The 18358-nt window shown below is 44.8% G+C and overlaps 1 protein-coding gene across 2 annotated transcripts in view; it reads left to right on the forward strand.

The window, feature by feature from the left end:
- The window catches only part of LOC118096134 (WD repeat- and FYVE domain-containing protein 4), a 158507-nt gene extending 140486 nt beyond the window's left edge, over positions 1 to 18021 (forward strand). The window contains exons 48-55 of one of the 2 annotated variants that reach the window (XR_015949956.1): positions 342 to 489; positions 1124 to 1281; positions 2865 to 3023; positions 5293 to 5472; positions 8228 to 8390; positions 9724 to 9811; positions 12681 to 12792; positions 15283 to 18021. Coding sequence is in view for 1 of the 2 variants with exons in the window: in XM_060275113.2 (XP_060131096.2) it covers positions 342 to 489; positions 1124 to 1281; positions 2865 to 3023; positions 5293 to 5472; positions 8228 to 8404; positions 9724 to 9811; positions 12681 to 12792; positions 15283 to 15349 (1089 nt within the window). In the remaining variant the exon portion in view is untranslated. Of the gene's footprint in view, positions 1 to 341; positions 490 to 1123; positions 1282 to 2864; positions 3024 to 5292; positions 5473 to 8227; positions 8405 to 9723; positions 9812 to 12680; positions 12793 to 15282 lie in introns of both variants that reach the window. The other variant, XM_060275113.2, reaches the window with a different exon arrangement.
- Positions 18022 to 18358: the final 337 nt, after the last annotated feature.

Here is an 18358-nt window from a genome sequence, read left to right on the forward strand (position 1 = left end):
AGATTGAGGTTGAATCCTGACTAGACAGAAATACTATTTGGGGGGGACAGGAGGCAGGCAGGTGTGGAGGACTCCCTGGTCCTGGATGGGGTAACTGTGCCCCTGAAGGACCAGGTGCGCAGCCTGGGAGTCATTCTGATTGGCTCCTGCAGGCCAATCAGGTTGCTGATTCACTTCCACCTGGAGCTGGATTGGGTGGCTCCTGCGGACCAATCAAACTGCTGCATTCAGGATCCTATTGTTCTAGGATTCAGCTCAGTACATAACAATAATAATATAATATAATATAATATAATAAATATGATATGATGCAGAAATAATTTTTTGCTACTTCTTCACAGCTTTTCACCAAACCACACCCAGCCAGGAATGCCTTGGGGAAGCATACAATGAGCAGAGACAGCATCCTCTTCTCTCAAACAGCTAGTCAGTTGCTACCAACACTCAACCACCTGCGTAATCTGAAGCCTTCATCAATTGCTGTCAAAGGTACAGATTGTTTGGGGACTTTAGGGGGGTAGAGAGAGCACCTGATGATGGCCATTGCTGAGATTCAATGTGCATTTGTTCGATGGGATCAGGTTCCCTAGGAGCAGATCCAAAAGTTAAAAACTCTGGACCTGCCCAGAGGCCAAGGGACCAAAAGCCACTGAGAGGGTCCGCTGTCTGTCTCCCAAGAATTACATAATGGCAAAGGGAAGACCTGACTGGCTCCATCCATCAGCCAGAGAACAAACGGATGCAGGGAGTAGCTAGGGCAGTGATTGTGAACCTTGGCATTCCAGATGTTTTGGGACTACAACTCCCATCATCCCCGCCCCCTGGCCCTGTTAGCTAGGGATGATGGGAGTTGTAGTCCCAAAACATCTGGAGTGCCAAGGTTCGCCATCACTGAGCTAGGGAACAGCTCCTATTATCATCAGCCAAAGGAGTAAGTCAGGCAAATGCACCAACTAGAGAAGAGCATTTATCGTTTACCACTTCATTCTGGCTTTGAAGATCCAATATCTCTCCTCTTCCCCTTTCTTCCATTCCCTTCTTGACCTTTGATTTCCCTCTCTCCTTTTAAAGGCAGATGCGTCAAAAGAGTTACTTCCTTTTCTTCTCCCCCCTCCCTATACAGAGGCACCTCAAGGACCTGTGGGTCACATTGTGTGTACTGAAAAGGGAACTTTGGCTGTGGGGGGGAACAAAATTTTGATCCCCCCACAGTGGAATAAAGTGTTTTGCTGGGGTTTCGACGACTTCACCTGCTGCCTAGCTGCTTCCGGATCAGACAAGGTAATCAGCAACGTGTTTCTGGGTATGGCTGCAATACACATTCAAAATTATGTCCTCGGGCTGTTTTGAGTGGTCATGTGGCCAGTAGTTGCAAGCAGTGAGAGATGGGCTGGCAACGTGCATCAAATAAGTTGGTAGAATCGGCTTCCAGGTGATCTGACATCAATAATGGGACTGAACAACAAAAACTATGCCTTTATAATATCATATTCAGTTGACAATCTTATCTCATTTCTTGACATCACACTGGGCTACTATTGCATTTTTAGAATCTGTATTCCATGCTATTAAATTTACTGGTATTCCCATGGAATGTATATTGTGTAAACTGGGTTGGTATCAGAGCCCCGAATCCTCAGACGGCCCCCAGCTCCCTGGCAGAAACCATTGCTTGTTGGTTGGGTTCAGGAGTCACCCTCCCTTTTAATTACGCACTGTGCCCCTTACCTAGTGCCACGCTGGGGCAAACTGGCAGGTAGATCGTAAGTACTAGGTTCCGTAGCCACCTTCATAATTAGCCAGCAGAGCCTACCAATATCTGAGCGAGAGAGCCAATTGAAGCTAAAAATACACCAAGCAGCAGAACACTACAACAATAAATACAAATGAGGCAGAATTGCCAAAGAAAAATCAGTCAAGGCCCAATGGGAGGGTAGATTAGAACATCTCAGGTGGCTGAAGAAATGCCTTTGGTAGGGGAGCCAACTTAACTTTTTGTGCGGTCAAGGGGAATTCCACAAACTGGGTGCCACTGCCGGAAAGTCCCTAGTTCTGTGTTGAGAGACGAATTGTCCCCTTGTGGACTCGGTCTGACATAACAAAATATGGATTTTATCAAAGTAATTGTTGAACTGAAATACAATTAAGAAGAAGTATATTTGGGGGGGCAAGAGAGTGGGGTCCTAACAGGGCCTGCGCGTCCATTTAGGCGAACTAGGCAGCTGCCTAGGGCGCCAAAATGGAGGGCGCTGCCTCCACTGCCCCTGACACCTGTTGAGCGGCTTCAGGCCGCTATCCTGAGGCGCACGCATGCCTCCGGAGAGTGGCCTGCAGCCGCTCAACAGGTGACAGACACAGTGGAGGTGGCCCCAGGCTCGCGCTCCCCGCCCGAAGCTCTGGAGGCGCGCGGGGAGCGCGAGCCTGGGGCCACCTCGTCGCGCCTCTCAGCTGTTTTTTTATTTTATTTTTATTTATTTTTTTAATTTTTTCTACTTTTTTATTTTTCAATATTTTCTATTTTCTATTTTTATGTTTTATATTTTCTATTTCTATTTCTATTTTTTCTATTTTCTATTTTTTAATTAATTTATTTATTTTTTATTAATTGGGGGGGGGGCGCCAGAAGGTGATCTCGCCTAGGGCACAAAAAACCCCTAAGCTATAGCTTGTTTAGCTGATACGTAAATCTGGCACTGGTCCTACTATTTACGTTCATAATATTGTTCTAATAGGGGGAAGTAATATTAAATGAGTCAGTGTTGATGCAGCCCTAGTTTCTGAATTTCCCGGGCTGCTTGCTTGTCGATCTTCTTTTACTTTGTTCCTTTTTGCATGGATGTGCATTTTTCTCTCTTTATATGTAGAAGGTGACCACATTTGAAGCCACGGCTGATTGGGGGGTTTGCCTCTGTGCTGTGTGCCCCACACCAACGACACTCATCACCTCTGGAAGCAGCTCTGTGTTGTGCGTCTGGGAGCTGTCTGTGGCGAGAGGTGGAGATGCTTGCTTGAACCTGAAGCAGGTACAACATCCGAGCTCAAATTTCCAGGAGGCAAAATGATTGTGCTCAAGGGCACTTGGTGTTATAGAGCGAGAGATCCATTGGCTCTTGGGCAGGGAGCAGATACTGCCCCTCTCCAAGAAAGTATTTGTACTGACAAAATAATGAGGAGGAAGAGGTATTAAAACACTCAACAGCAAAGGTTCCCCAACCCTTCGTTTGCACAAAGTGCATCGTACAATCTGAAATCAGAATTATTGAAAACCCATACCTCTGAAATAACATATTCTTTGTTCCGCTTCTGCAATACAGTGCTACAAGAGACCTGGCTATTCAATGAGTCCTTGGATTAAAATAGCTGTCAAATCAAGCGTACGAGGTTTTTTAAGTCGTTTCTAGTGCAGTGTTTTGGAGATCTCGGGGGATGGATTTTGGATTTTTTTCCTGCTTGCTCCTGTCATTTTTGTGGCTGTGAAATGCAGGGCTTTGTGGGGCTGTTGCACAAATTGTAGAAAGTCTGAAAATGATCAGAGTCCTGATTGCCATCCACACTTTAGGGTCTGAGTGGGGAACCCAGGTTCCAGGGGTTAAATGTGGCCAAACCACTGACCCTCTTCCATCTTCCTCAAGTGCTTTTGCCTAGCTGGGATATGTCATCAAACTGTGACGATGTTTTGTGTGTGGGCTTTGAAAAGGCTTTTTTTTAAAAAATAAAAATTATGAGTCATTCATTCCCCTGCTACTGCTGTTTTTGTAAATTGTGGAAAAATGAAAATGAAATTAAGGATAATAATAATAATAATAATAATAATAATAATAATAATAATAATCAGGCTGACCAAAAGTCCAGAGGTAGCATTATTATCAATTTATGATGGGGTGGAAGGTTTGCAGGCTATGAAGGACTTGCTCACAAATTTATTGACAGCTGCACAAATTATGATAGCTAGGAAGTGGAAGGGGCAAGGTGAATATAAAATGGAAGAATGGTATAAAGAGGTGTGGGATATAGCTATTAATGATAAATTAACTTGTGCCATTAAGGTAAGATGGGGAATATGCAGGAGAAATGATTTTGAGGAGATATGGAGGGTGTTTGCAGAATTTGTACTGTTAAAACGGAAAGGGGTCAAACCATCGCAAGAGGTGTCGAAATTTTTTTGGGAGGTTGGATAGTTACAATGGAATGGTCTCGGTGGTGGGGTGCACATTTTTGTTCTTATTTATGTATGATTATTACTTTGTCAAAATAGTAATAATAATAATAATAATAATAATAATAATAATAATAATAATCAAATAAGAAGCCAACTCTCTCTCTCTCTCTCTCTCTCTCTCTCTCTCTCTCTCTCTCTCTCTCTCTCTCTCTCTCTCTCTCCCTCTCTCTCTCTCCCTCCCTCCCTCCCTCTCTCTCTCTCACACACACACAAATCAGATAATCTGAAAAAGTACAGTGGTACCTCTACTTACGAATGACTCGACTTACGAATGTTTCTACTTACGAATGGAGCTCCGTCCGCCATCTTGGATGCTGTTTAGATAGGATTTTTTCTACTTACAAATTTTTAGATAGGGTTGCTTCGACTTACGAATTTTTTCTCCCAATGGGATTTGACTTACAATTTTTTTTGACTTACGAGTGTGCGTTTGGAACGCATTAAATTCATAAGTAGAGGTACCACTGTATACTAACGAAAATAAAAATGCAAAGTGCACTTTGAATCACTTTTCAGAGCTTTCCCCCCACTAGGTGGTCAATTCTTCATCCTTGAGGAAATACAGGTGACTAGGCAGGTGGGAGTATAGAAGAGGGGAAATTGAAGTAGAGGGAAATTGGTATTCCCCCCCACCCATGGCTCCTGTGATGGTTGTTCAAGGTTCCCCTGGGAGCCATGGCTCACCAGTTGAGAAACGCTGGGGCAGGCAACTCTATCTCCTCCTCCAGGTCTTCTGCTTCAGGCTGCAGCCTCAACAGCTGCCTCTTTTTAAGCCTTAAGGGAGAAACTGCACAGAATTCAGTGCCTGGTGTCATTTGGCCCAAAGTATGGAATAAGTATGGAAGCCACAGACTGAGCACCTGCGGTGTTTTAATTTAACAACATTGCTCCAAGCATCACAGGCAGGTCCGGTTCACTGATGTGTTTGTAGCACTGTAGTTCTAAGAGTTCTAAGAGTTCTCTCTCCCCGGTGGAACAGACCATTTGTCTTTGTAAACTGAAGGATGCCTTGTGGCTTGGTACTAAATGAGTGTCTCCCTTTTGTTGTGGCCTCTGCTTGTTTTGTCTCCCAGCCTTTGTATGGGCACACACAGCCTGTGACCTGCTTGGCTGCCTCCACGTCCTACAGCATCATCGTGAGCGGATCCGCGGACAGATCCTGCATCATCTGGGACCTGAACCAGCTGACACCCATCGCCCAGCTTCCTGCCCACGAGGCCTGCCTCTCGGCTGTTGCCATCAATGATTCAACGGTAAGATATTCATTCATCATCATCCTCCTGACACGTCCATGAACATTTCATGACGACTTAATGGGTGCCCTTCCCTGCAAGAAACCATCTTGAGACGCGACAGATTGATTTTTCTTCTTTTTACAGAGGTTTCTAATAGTCTCCTTAATGCTGAGAGGGGGCACTAAAAGCAGCCGCGGAGACAGAGCTGAAGCAGGAGGGGGGGGGAATTGTTACAGGCTGTTCTCTCTGTGCTGGACTCGGCCTCCAGGCTTTTTCGCTCCTGTTTGGTTACAGGTGACCCTCTCCACATGCATTTCATTTGTTTGAGAAAATCAGAATCTTCTCCCGGCCAGGGCCGGTGCTAGGGTTTTTTGCACCCTAGGCAAGATCACCTTCTGGCGCCCCCCCCGCCGCCGCCGCCAATCATATTTCAAACACAGATGTATTTCACATCCAGCCTGTTCCTTGTAACCATGATCTCTGCTACATGTTCCAAAGCAGTGGTAGTCCTGCTACCACAGAATAATAGTGCAGGGTGGGGAGGGAGGGGGAAGAGAGAGGGAAGGAAGGAAGGAAGACAAGGAAGGAAGGGATGAAAGAGAGAGAGGGGGAGGGAGAGGGAGGGAGGGAGGGAGGGAGGGAAGAGACAGAGAAGGGAGGGAGGGAGGGTCCAGTCACAAATTAGTTGCCATGGGTGGGGTAGGGGAGGTGTGGCACAACACAGAATGAGGGGGAGAACCACCATGGCAAAACTTTCCTCAAAATGGCAGTGCCCTCCAGCTTCCCGTCTCGCCCTCTGGCTGCCCGCCGCACTTGGCCTTGCCGGAGGGCACGACTGGGAGCTGGAGGGAGGGTGCAGGCGGAACAGATGGGACAGCCCTGGGCAGGCTGGATTGCGCCCCCTCCATTTTGGCGCTCTAGGCAACTGCCTATTCCGCCTAAATGGACGCGCCGGCCCTGCTCCCGGCCAAGGGCTATGCCCTGTGCCAGCCTGTTTCTTACTGAGAGGAGAATCTGTCTAGTTGGAAGGGGACCACCGAGGCTCATCTAGTCCATCTAGGAATGTGCAGCTGTCCTGTACAGGAATCCAGCTTGCAACCTTGGCGTTGCCAGCTCTAACCAACTGAGCTAGCTACCTTGAAACGGCCTCTTCTTGTCTCACGACGTTCCTCTCCAATAATCAGCTAACGCGGGCGAGGCACTAAATGTAGGGTTAAACTAAATGTCCTATTTGCAGAGGTGTGTCTAAGCTTCTCAACACCACACCTGGAACTGGAAAAGCCATTGGGATTGGAGAAGCAGCGAGGGAAAGGGTAGTTTGCTTCACCCACTGTTTCTGTGCTCCAAATCTTCCTCTCCATGGCTATTTCCCCCCCTCACAGTGCCTTAAATGCAGAATGCACTTAACACCCCAGGGGAGGAAAGTTGTGCGGAGAGGATTCTGGCAAAGAATTGATAGAGTAGCCTAGTGGTCACCAAACTTCTGGGGTGGCAGATGCCAGTCACAAATGGGCACCCGTTGGGAGCTTGGCGTAGCGCAGAATAGCTGCCACACCTAAAACAGTTGAAAAAGACAAGACCACAAAAAGTGTTCAAAGATGGAAAATGTTGCCTTGAACAGGCCAGCCCATTCTTGTGTTCAATTCTGGGCATCACAATTTAAGAAGGGTGTTGACAAGCTGGGATGTTTGCAGAAGAGGGTGACCGAGATGATGGAGGGTCTAGAAGCCAGGCCTTACGAGGAGCTCTTGAAGGAGCTGGGTATGGTGAGCCCAGAAAAGAGGAGACTGAGAGGAGATATGATCATAGCCATCTCCAAGTATCTCAAGGGCTATCACATGGAAGAGGAAACAAGCGTGTTTCCTCCTGCTCCGAGAGCAAGATTTGAACCGATGGCTTCAAGTTACAAGAAAGGAGATTCCAATTAAACACCAGGAAGAACTTCTTGACAGTAAGAACTGTTTGATAGTGGAACAGTCTCCCTTCAGAGGTGGTGGACTCTCCTTCCTTGGAGGCTTTTAAGCAGAGGTTGGATGACCATCTTCCATGGATGCTTTAGCTGAGATTCCTGCATTGCAGGTGGTGAATTAGATGATCCTTGCAGGGCTCCTTCATCAATTCAGAATTTCTGACTTCTGGCTTCGTGAGGCTGGCGTTGTATATTGGCAAGACTATTGAATTTTAACCAGAAAGACGCAGGTTCACATCCGTTCTTGCTGTAATGGTCATTTTGTTATCTACCAGTCACCTTGCCTGTGTTGGTGGACAGACTATGCCTAAGCCTGCCACGTGATGTATTGTGATGGGACACAGGTGGCACTGTGGTCTAAACCACTGAGCCTCTTGGGCTTGCTGATCAGAAGGTCAGCGGTTCGAATCCCCATGACAGGGTGAGCTCTTGTTGCTCTGTCCCAGCTCCTGTCAACCAAAAGCACACCCGTGCAAGTAGATAAATAGGTACAGGTACAGCAGGATGGTAAACGGTGTTTCCATGCGCTCTGGCTTCCGTCAGGGTGTTCCGTTGCACCAGAAGCGGTTTAGCCACATGACCCGGAAATCTGTCTGCGGACAAACGCCAGCTCCCTCGGCCTGAAGCGAGATGAGCGCCACAACCCCATAGTCGCCTTTGACTGGACTTAACCGTCCAGGGGCCCTTTACCTTTTAACCTTTTACCTTTGTTATTTACAAGTCACCCTTGCCTGTGTTAGTTGGAGAGAGACTATGCCTAAGCCCGCCCCGTGCTCTCCAGTGATGTATTGCGATGTGTTTCAGGGTGACATTGCCTCTTGTGCTGGGACAGCCCTCTACTTATGGAACGTCAATGGACAGCCTCTGGCTACAGCAACCTTCAGCCCTGGAGCCACAATTTCGTGCTGCTGCTTCATGGAAGTGATGGACTGGGACGTGCAGAGCCTCATAGTCACGGGAGACACAGGTGGGGCTGTAAAGGTAGGCCTCTCCAGGGGAGAGTTTCCACTTTGGGGGGCTCCTCAGCTTGTCCCAGCTTGAGGAAAAGTCTCTGGGGTTTTTTGTCATCTTTTGTTGTTTAGTCGTGTCCGACTCTTTGTGGCCCCATGGACCAGAGCATGCCAGACACTCCTGTCTTCTACTGCCTCCCGCAGTTTGGTCAAACTCATGTTCGTAGCTTCGAGAACACTGTCCAACCATCTCGTCCTCTGTCGTCCCCTTCTCCTTGTGCCCTCAATCTTTCCCAACATCAAGGTCTTTTCCAAGGATTCTTCTCTTCTCATGAGGTGGCCAAAGTATTGGAGCCTCAGCTTCACAATCTGTCCTTCCAGTGAGCACTCAGGGCTGATTTCCTTAAGAATGGATAGGTTTGATCTTCTTGCAGTCCATGGGACTCTCAAGAGTCTCCTCCAGCACCAGAATTCAAAAGCATCAATTCTTCGGCGATCAGCCTCCTTTATGGTCCAGCTCTCATTTCCATACATCACTACTGGGAAAACCATAGCTTTAACTATATAGACCGTTTTCGGCAAGATGATGTCTCTGCTTTTTAAGATCCTATCTAGGTTTGTCATTGCTTTTCTCCCAAGAAGCAGATGCTTTTTAATTTCATGACTGCTGTCACAATCTGCAGTGATCATGGAACCCAAGAAAGTAAAATCTTCCCACTGCCTCCATTTCATGCATTTAGTTAATTTCACCATCTTGGCTACTCTTGGGCAAGCCAGCATTTCAAAGTTGAGGCTTGGAACAATGCAAATTTGCTCACCACTAAAACTCCCCCCCCAATACTATTGCTTTTAATTTTATGCAAAAGAAAGCAGATTTAACTGACATACTTATTAAAGTTTATTTCATAACGTAAGATTATGTAATCATAATTCAATATGCTTTATTATTAAAGTGGATTTAATAATTATTAAATTTTTATTATTGAAGCTTATTGTATTCAACTTTTAAGTTCCAATGACCTTTATTTTAAAAATATCACCACCTTACCTTTCCCCATTAAAAGTTCAAGGTGGCTCATAACGAAAATTAACTATGAATTAAACGTTTTGAGACATCAGTTGCAAAAACACTGAAACACCAAAAACAGGAGCAGTCAAAATTCACCACCACCAACAGTAAAAGTTATTCCAAATAAGCAGAGATTGTTAGAACCAGTAAAATAAATTGGAAAGGTTTTTTTTTATAAAAAAATAGCTTTTGGTAGAAGACCAATAACGAACAGGGGGGTGAGACGTCCCTTTCTCAGGTGACAATCCTATTATTAAATCTATTTTCTTCTGCTCTTATAGGTCTGGAAAGTTGAAAATAATTCACACCCGTGCCAGGACATTAGTATGAGATCACAAAATAACTCTTCTGAATGCCAAGGGGAAACGGGTAAGGATAGCTTGGACAAATGTTCTCTGTGAAAGAGAAGGCATTATGTTGACTAACAGATTAGGAATATGTTGCCGCAATCTGGAAAGAAAGGAAGTTCTCAGTTCCTCTTCTCCAGCCTACCAGAGGTCCAGCAAAGCTCATGCCTTTTGCAACAGCCAACCTTTGGCCTATCTTACTCCTATGTCTGGTATTCTTCAGTATTTTTTTTAATCAATGACTTAGATCAATGGTTCTCAGTCTTTCTTCTCTGGGCCCCGCTTTCAGAATAAAAAATTGCTTGGACATTTTTTACTGGCAAGAAATACATTGGAAAACAAAAAGAAACAACTCCTTGCAGTGCTTGATTTTATAACATAGATCACAACTACTTTATAAAGCAGCATCCAGAAAGTATAAAACAATGCAGCTCCGTAAGAACATGAATCAGTCCCAAAATATAAATGAGCCTCTTACATATGTACCTTAAGTATGTCTACAAATTCGTTGAGAAGTGTGAGCTTCAAACACTGCAATATTTCACCAGCTAACCAGCAATATATCAATATATCATGATGTCTGAAATAAGGATGGGACTGTGTAGAGATGAATACCATATTCTGCAAATTAAAAAATATATATTCATACTGTACTATACCATACTGAAATGTTTAAATGTCTTTTTATGGTCCTTGAATCTTCCTGCCACAATTGCCATCCTCTCCTGCCACACCAGTGGGAAGACTGTATCCAGACTATTTAAAGAAATATTATAGTACAATGAACCTGCGAGCAGGATTTGAGCTACAGAAGTAATCGGATTATACTATGGTGGTTATGGTTTAACACAGGCACCCCCAAACTGCAGCCCTCCAGATGTTTTGGCCTACAACTCCCATGATCCCTAGCTAACAGGACCAGTGGTCAGGGATGATGGGAATTGTAGTCCAAAACATCTGGAGGGCCGAAGTTTGGGGATGCCCGATTTAATAGATGGGTGCAGCAGAAGGGGAGAAACAACAACGAGATGGGCTCTAGTTGCCCACTGTGTGAACTAGATGGTGTAGGGACATGGGTGGCGCTGTGGTCTAAACGACTGAGCTTCTTGGGCTTGCCAATCAGAAGGTCAGCAGTTCGAATCCCTGTGATGGAGTGAGCTCCTGTTGCTCTGTCCCAGCTCCTGCCAACCTAGCAGTTCGAAAGTATGCCAGTGGAAGTAGATAAATAGGTACCACTGCGGCGGGAAGGTAAACGGCGTTTCCGTGCGCTCTGGTTTCCGTCACGGTGTTCCGTTGCGCCAGAAGCAGTTTAGTCCTGCTGGCCACATGACCCAGAAAGCTGTCTGTGGACAAACACCGGCTCCCTCGGCCTGAAAGCAAGATGAGCGCCGCATCCCCATAGTCACCTTTGACTGGACCTAACCATCCGGGGTCCATTACCTATATATATATGAACTAGATGATTCATTGGCTGAGCCAGCAGGCTCTTTTTATATGCTTACCTTATAAAGTATGACTAAGAAATGGTTATAGAAAAGGCAAGGTCTTTAGCAATATGCATTTCAGAAAAGCTCCCTGCTGCGATGGAATAAAAACTGGAGACCTGCCAAGTCTGCAGGAAGCCAGCAGGGGGCTCCTGGCCCAAAGATTTCTTCCGTTCTTGTCCACTGTATTGAGCTCAAGTCAAATTCAATTGAGCTCCGGGGAGGGAATGTAAAGCTTAGACGTAATGGAAACCCCAGCACTTAGAAACGTAAATAAATGGTTCCAGATTAGCTAACAAATGCAGCAGCTGCCAAGAGTCTTATTTTGACATTCGTATGTTTTTGAAATATTTGCATACACATATGCAGAAAATGCTTTGCAAGTCGATTTTGGGTGAGTGCAAAAGTGTCGCAAGCTTTTCCTGTAAGAAGTCCGATTTATGTAAGTTAGGTGAACGCAGTTAACAAGAGATTATGGTCCTGGCAGGCCTTTTTTGCATGTTGACTATCCAAATGTACATTCATAGAAGTTTCTAAGCATGGCATGGGCAGTTTCCACTTACCCCAGAAGGCATGGTTTTCGGGATGTGGGTGGACTAAGATGTTTATCTTACGCTGAACTAGGGCTGTGCACTAAATCTCATTGTTAGGTCAATAATCCTTAGCGTAGTAAGATAATAAATGTATCGTTGGAAGAGAGATTCCACACAGACATTCTTACCACCGCAGCATCTCTCACTACCAATGAGGCTTAATCCTTGCAGACGCCGGAGTCTGTGTTTCCTAAAAAGTCTACTTACTTTCAAGGTATTTTCAGCAGCCTGAGATATTCCCCTGTCTATTTGGCAACATTATGGGGGGGAGGGGGAGGGACTATTAATCCAAAATGTGGTCATTACAAAGACTGAAGTAACAATGATTGAGTTACAATTTTTGCACAGTGTTCTTGGCATTTAATTATTGGTTGTATTATGAGCAGATTTAGATAAGTTGATAATACCAGGACTTCATGTAATTTGTTTTAACTGGGCAATTACGGGCTGCATTATATCCTGGCAGCAAGGTATTCTGGGGCATCTTATTAAGCACCGAGCCAGTAAACACTGATGAACAATTTTGCTGAACTAGGCATGCAATTTAGAAAGCAATAATACACAAATCCAATTTAGCTCACAATTGATATAGCCACACGTCAGCACATGTAACTATCATAGCCTGCAAATTCAATTGGGACAGGCCCTTCTGGCAACAGCACAGGCCAGGATTAAATATATTTGTTCTCCAGTTAACAAGTTGCTGACTATAAACAAAACATTTGCCACTTCCCACACCCACCCCCTGAAATGAAAATCCCCAAGCATTTTCTGAATATATATATTTTTATATATTTTAAAAACCACACTACAGGCAACAAGGTGGAGAAACCATTCACCCTCTGCCTGGAGATGAATCTCAGCATGACTCCGTCGGAGAGAACTAGCAAAACCATTCCAGCTGTAACAGCCCTGGCGGTTTCCAGGTAATCATTTCAATTGCAGTATCTCATATGGCCACGAGAGGGCAGACTAACAATGAATTTGGTCTTGCGGTTTCATTATGAATCAGACTTTTCTGATGGGGGGTGGTGGTATTGCATATAAAATAAGGATTTGCCTTAGCAGCAAAATGGGGGGGGGCTGACAGGTGTTGAGGAGCACTGTGTGAAGAACCCCCCCCCCAAGACCACAAAAGCAACATCTGGCAACATAGTTGTGGGCAATAAAAAAAATAGGAGCAAAGTTTTCCTTAATTCACCTATCTTTATGATATCTTTATGAATACCAAGGCCATGAAGCACAGCAGAGACACAAGTACGGCAGGGCGTGTTGGGTTTTTCAATTTTCAAATTCCAAAAATGAGGGGTGCTAAAAAGCTGTAACAAGACTTGGGAATTCAAAAGATATTTTGGTTAAATTAATGTAAATTAATGTAATTCAGTTTTGCTTGGTAAGTAAAACGTTGGCAGAAATTGCACGGACATCATTAAAGATGATAGTACTTGCTGTATTATTATTATTATTATTATTATTATTATTATTATTATTATTATTTTATTTAGCATTACCTGACATTTTTTGAAGGTAAAATTAAAATTCTTTGGTTTTCCAAAAACAGTCTATGTGCTTCCTCATCAGGCTTACCAAGCTAAATGTTGCCCAATCACAAAATAATAGCAAATTTGAATTCCTCACGCCCAGTCCTTTTTTTCCTGGGGGAGCGAGGGTACGTATACCCCTAAACATTTTTTGAATCTAAGTTTGATTTGATTGAGGGCCAGTATTTCAATATGAGTAGGAAAATGAGAGTGCCCCTAAACATTTGTTTAGAAAAAAAAGCACTGCTCACACCCCAAAACATGTTTTTAAGACCCCTCACAAAATAAATTTGCAAAAATAAAAAATAGGTTTCATCCACTAAAATGGCAGAATTAGCAGCTCAGAGCCAAACCGGAATCATATATTTCCCCCTGGCTTGGGATTCTTGTGTGGGTATAGAAGGCTTCCCCGCCCCCAATGCAGATTGCCCCTCCCACAGACCTGCAGTTTGCACGGAGGGGGGCAGGAATAGCTCCCATTCACTTCAATGGGATCATTTCCCCACACTGCAAACTGCATGGCTGTCTGGGGTGGGAGTGGGGGTAATCTGGATCAGGGTGAAAGCTCATACCCTCCAACATTTCTCTGATGAAAATAGAGGTGTCCTATTATTATTATTATTATTATTATTATTATTATTATTATTATTATTATTCCCCACCCATCTGGCTGGGTTGCCCCAGCCACTCTGGGCAGCTTCCAACATATAAAATAACATAATGAAACATTAAACATTTTTTTTAAAAAAACTTCCCCGTACAGGGCTGCCTTCAGATGTTTTCTAAAGGTTGTAGAGTTCCTTATCTCCTTGGCTCGGGCGTCACATCATTCCTTACCCTCCCACATATCTCTGATGAAAATAGCGACAACCTAAGGAAAACAGGGACGCGGGTGGCGCTGTGGGTTAAACCACAGAGCCTAAGGTTTGCCGATCAGAAGGTTGGCGGTTCGAATCCCTGCGATGGGGTGAGCTCCCATTACTTGGTCCCTGCTCCTGCCCACCTAGCAGTTTGAAAGCACGTCAAAGGGTAGATAAATAGGAACTGCTCCGACAGGAAGGTAAACGGCGTTTCCGTGCGCTGCTCTGGTTCGCCAGAAGCGGCTTAGTCATGCTGGCCACATGACCTGGAAGCTGTACGCCAGCTCCCTCGGCCAGTAGAGCGAGAGTAGCGCTGCAACCCCAGAGTTGGTCATGACTGGACCTAATGGTCAGGGGTCCCTTTGCCTTTTAAGGGAAACAGATATTCCGGGATCAAATCAGAAACTGGGACGGATTCTGTAAATCTGGAACTGTCCCTGGAAAATAGGGACAAAATAGGACCTGACAGCTTCCTAGCCCCTCACCAGGGCTGTGATCTAGAATTTTTGTAAAAAAAAGAACCCTGCACTTTGCCAATCCTAAGCCTAGTATTTAAAACCCTGTGATGAGTACCAAGAACACCGTGAACTTGTGTACGATACATTTCAGATTACAAACCAAAACAAAGTACACATTTCCAAACCCAGGCACATAACACGTATTTGCAGGACAAGGAGGTGTGTGGCTGTCCCTCCCCAGGTGATTTAATAATAATAATAATAATAATAATAATAATAATAATAATAAAATATCTTGTGTGGAAGAGAATGCTAATTAGAGTCTATGGATTATTGCTGTTAGTACTTCTTCCACATTGTGCTTTATCCTTTCTAAAACGGACCTGACTTGAAAAAATGTTTTCTATCTTAAGATATGTGACATTCACGGTAATATTCTCCAGGGCTTTGTTTTGAAACGATTCTGTTCCAATGAGCGCCGACAGCATAAGACTCTGAAAGATGTTGCCGATGGTTTTCTTCCTAAATATGTCCTTTCTGCCTTCTCCCCACGCAAGGAATTATTCCAAGCTCCTGGCAGGCGATGACACAGGAAAGCTCTTCTGCTGGTCAGTAGATGAGTAGGAAGAACCATCGTCTGGTCCTCGATGGCCTCACCCGGACTGTTTCAGCACATAGAGATGTGCAACTGTGAGAGATGTACAGAGAATGATGAGCCACAATGTCAGGCAGAGACCGATGTAGGTCTTGGGTATAATCTTTGCCATTGCCTAAGCCTAGTATTTCAAAATGTGGTATGAGCCCAAAGACTTCCTCCTGACAACCAATGCTGGAGGTTAAGGAAATGTCTTTATTGCCAGCATTTATTCTTTCCAGGAAACTTGGCAACTGCGGACCCTGGCCTGTGAACCCTCTAAAACAGGCATGCCCAACAGGTAGATTGTGATCTACTGGTAGATCACTGGACGTCTGTGCTAGATCACTAGTAGATCAGTGGCTCCCCCCAAAGAAGCTAAAAAACTTTGGCTCCCCTAAAAAAACTCAACACCTTTGTCCTGCACCCCTAAAATGACCTGAACCACCAAAAACAGCGCTTTCCTTCCTAAGAAAAAAGCTCAGTCGCTTTCCTCCTTCCTAAAGAATCTCAAGAACTTTTACGTGAAACAGGGCTTTCCTTCCTAAAAAAAAAAAAAAAAAAAACCTCAACAACTTTGATCACTGCCAGTTTTTAACTCTGTGAGTAGATCGCAGTCTCTTGGGAGTTGGCCACCCCTGCTCTAAAACTTACTGTAACCATGGGGAAAGGGGGGGGGTGTTACCTCAGATCCAACCCAGCTCCATTTTCTCTCCCCACTGCACCCAATTCAGTCTACAAAGGTCTGTTCGTCTAGGGCAGGCATCCCCAAACTTCGGCCCTCCAGATGTTTTGGACTACAATTCCCAACTTCCCCAACCACTGGTCCTGTTAGCTAGGGATCATGGGAGTTGTAGGCCAAAACATCTGGAGGGCCGCAGTTTGGGGATGCCTGCTCTAGGGCATGATAATTTATTTGAAGTGCACTGCCAGTGTGCCCACCGGTTCCTCCTATGGCACCCACAAAAGGCATTGGTAAATGCCCTCTCAAAAAATCCACAAGGCACAAGACAGCTCTTCCTGCTGGGTTCCTGTTTGCACTGCCTTGACCGCTCTTAAATTGAGCATGCCCCCTTAAACTCACTCGCATGTGTGGATTGGACACCACCCCCCTCTCCCTTCCCTTGCAAACAGAAGAGCCATTCAAAGAGCTTCTCTCTGACCTACATGTGCTGATAACTGATAGAGGTTCCTTTCCCCCATTGATGGAGGAGCCATGGCCACACCATTTGGTGGTCCTGTCTCCTTCTCTGCTCTTTTGGATGTGGCGGCTATTTTCAGAAGTGCTGCCATGATCCCCTGGCAGCCATCCCATGAACCTTTCCCCAAACGTGTCCAGAGTAGGTCACTTGCCCCCCCCCAAAAGGGTTGGTAGCCCCTGCCCTGTGATAAATAGTATCAAACTTTGATTTGGTATGTGACTGATCCTGCATTTTCCTGGAGCAGCTCCTTTTTCTGGTGCAATTTGGGGGCTGTGCTAAAGAAAATAAAGGTTTCTGTCTACTGTGGCTGTCCAAAGGGTTTTCTTTTGTACTTGAGGCCCAGTAACGCATTAGATCGGGCTTCCTCAACCTCAGCCCGCCAGGTGCTTTTGGCCTACAACTCCCATGATCCCTAGCTAGCAGGACCAGTGGTCAGGGATGATGGGAATTGTAGTCTTAAAACATCTGGAGGGTCGAGGTTGAGGAAGCCTGCATTAGACGCTTATTCATGAAACAAAAGCCCAGTGGAATGTCACATGCTCTCCCCAGAATACCTATGGGGAAGGACCCTACCTTCAGCAGATCCACAGCCAACAGCCTCGTGGGAGGGTATCAAGCCTCACCAGCTCTTTTCATTGTTTTTATTCTTCTGTAGCTTAAAATCATAGAGACTAAGGAAACCCATGCAGATAGGCAACTTGAGATGGATCAAAACATCAAACTCTGGTACTGTAAACAGACGCAGCCCTGAGCTGGAGGAACTGGTAGTACAGTGCAATAGTGTTTCCCAACCTTGTGCCTCCAGATGTTTTGTGACTACAATTCCCATCATTCCTGACCACTGGTCTTGCTAGCTAGGGATGATGGAAGTTGTAGTCCAAAAACAGCTGGAGGCACAAGGTTGGGAAACACTGCAATAGACAGACAAGGCATTGCCTATGGAGTTTGCAACAAACCATGGAGAGACAACTTACATTGGCCAAAACCCAGATGCCCTGTAGTATTCAGTCGGGGCCTTTTGACCACCACCTCCAACCTTATCTATGCTGGTTTTCTTACCACCAAATGCATTGACACCGGATGTATTTTTGTCCTTGGTTCCATGAATCAAGTGATGTTTCATTGAGGTGGGTATTTTGGCTGTGCCCAAAGCTGCTTCCATGCATTTTCTCCCATCTTTTTCACAGTCTGCAGGTGTCTTGGAAGTAATTTCAATTGTTTGTAAAATACGGAGCTGTTTTTCAATGTATTGTTTTTATATATGGAGTTGGTTTTTTAAAAAAACTGTTTTATACATAAGCGGTTGGGAATCATTTTTGCATGTTTCTTATTTTCTGTTTGTTAACGGTTCTGTTTGTTTTATAATTTGTATATTCCATTGTTGCAACCTGCTTTGAGACCTTACGGTGCGAGGGGCAGGTTGGTTAATCTAACAATAAATAAATATCTCATCCCCCTGACCCTGCTCCATCAGTTCGCAAAAAAGGAATTTCCATTTGAAAATTATCAAATGGAAGGGAAAAGTTCAGCAGTAGTTTTCTGAGGTGCTTTAATTTTGTTGAGCTTACCTTACTTTATAGGTGTCTGGTGGGGGAAGAGGGGCTTTCTACCATTCTACAAATCTAACAGACCCTCTAAGTGTCCCTGTTTTCCAGACTTAAGTCTCAGATTTACAGACGCTGCCCCGGTTTCTGATTTGATCCTGGAATGCCCCACTTTTCCTATTTTCTACAGAGAAACGATGGAGGGTATGAACTATACAAAGGTATTTGAAGGCAGACCTGTATAGGGAAGTTT

The sequence above is a fragment of the Zootoca vivipara genome, chromosome 5 (genome assembly GCF_965207765.1).
Source record: "Zootoca vivipara chromosome 5, rZooViv2.hap1.1, whole genome shotgun sequence".
Taxonomy (NCBI): domain Eukaryota; kingdom Metazoa; phylum Chordata; class Lepidosauria; order Squamata; family Lacertidae; genus Zootoca; species Zootoca vivipara.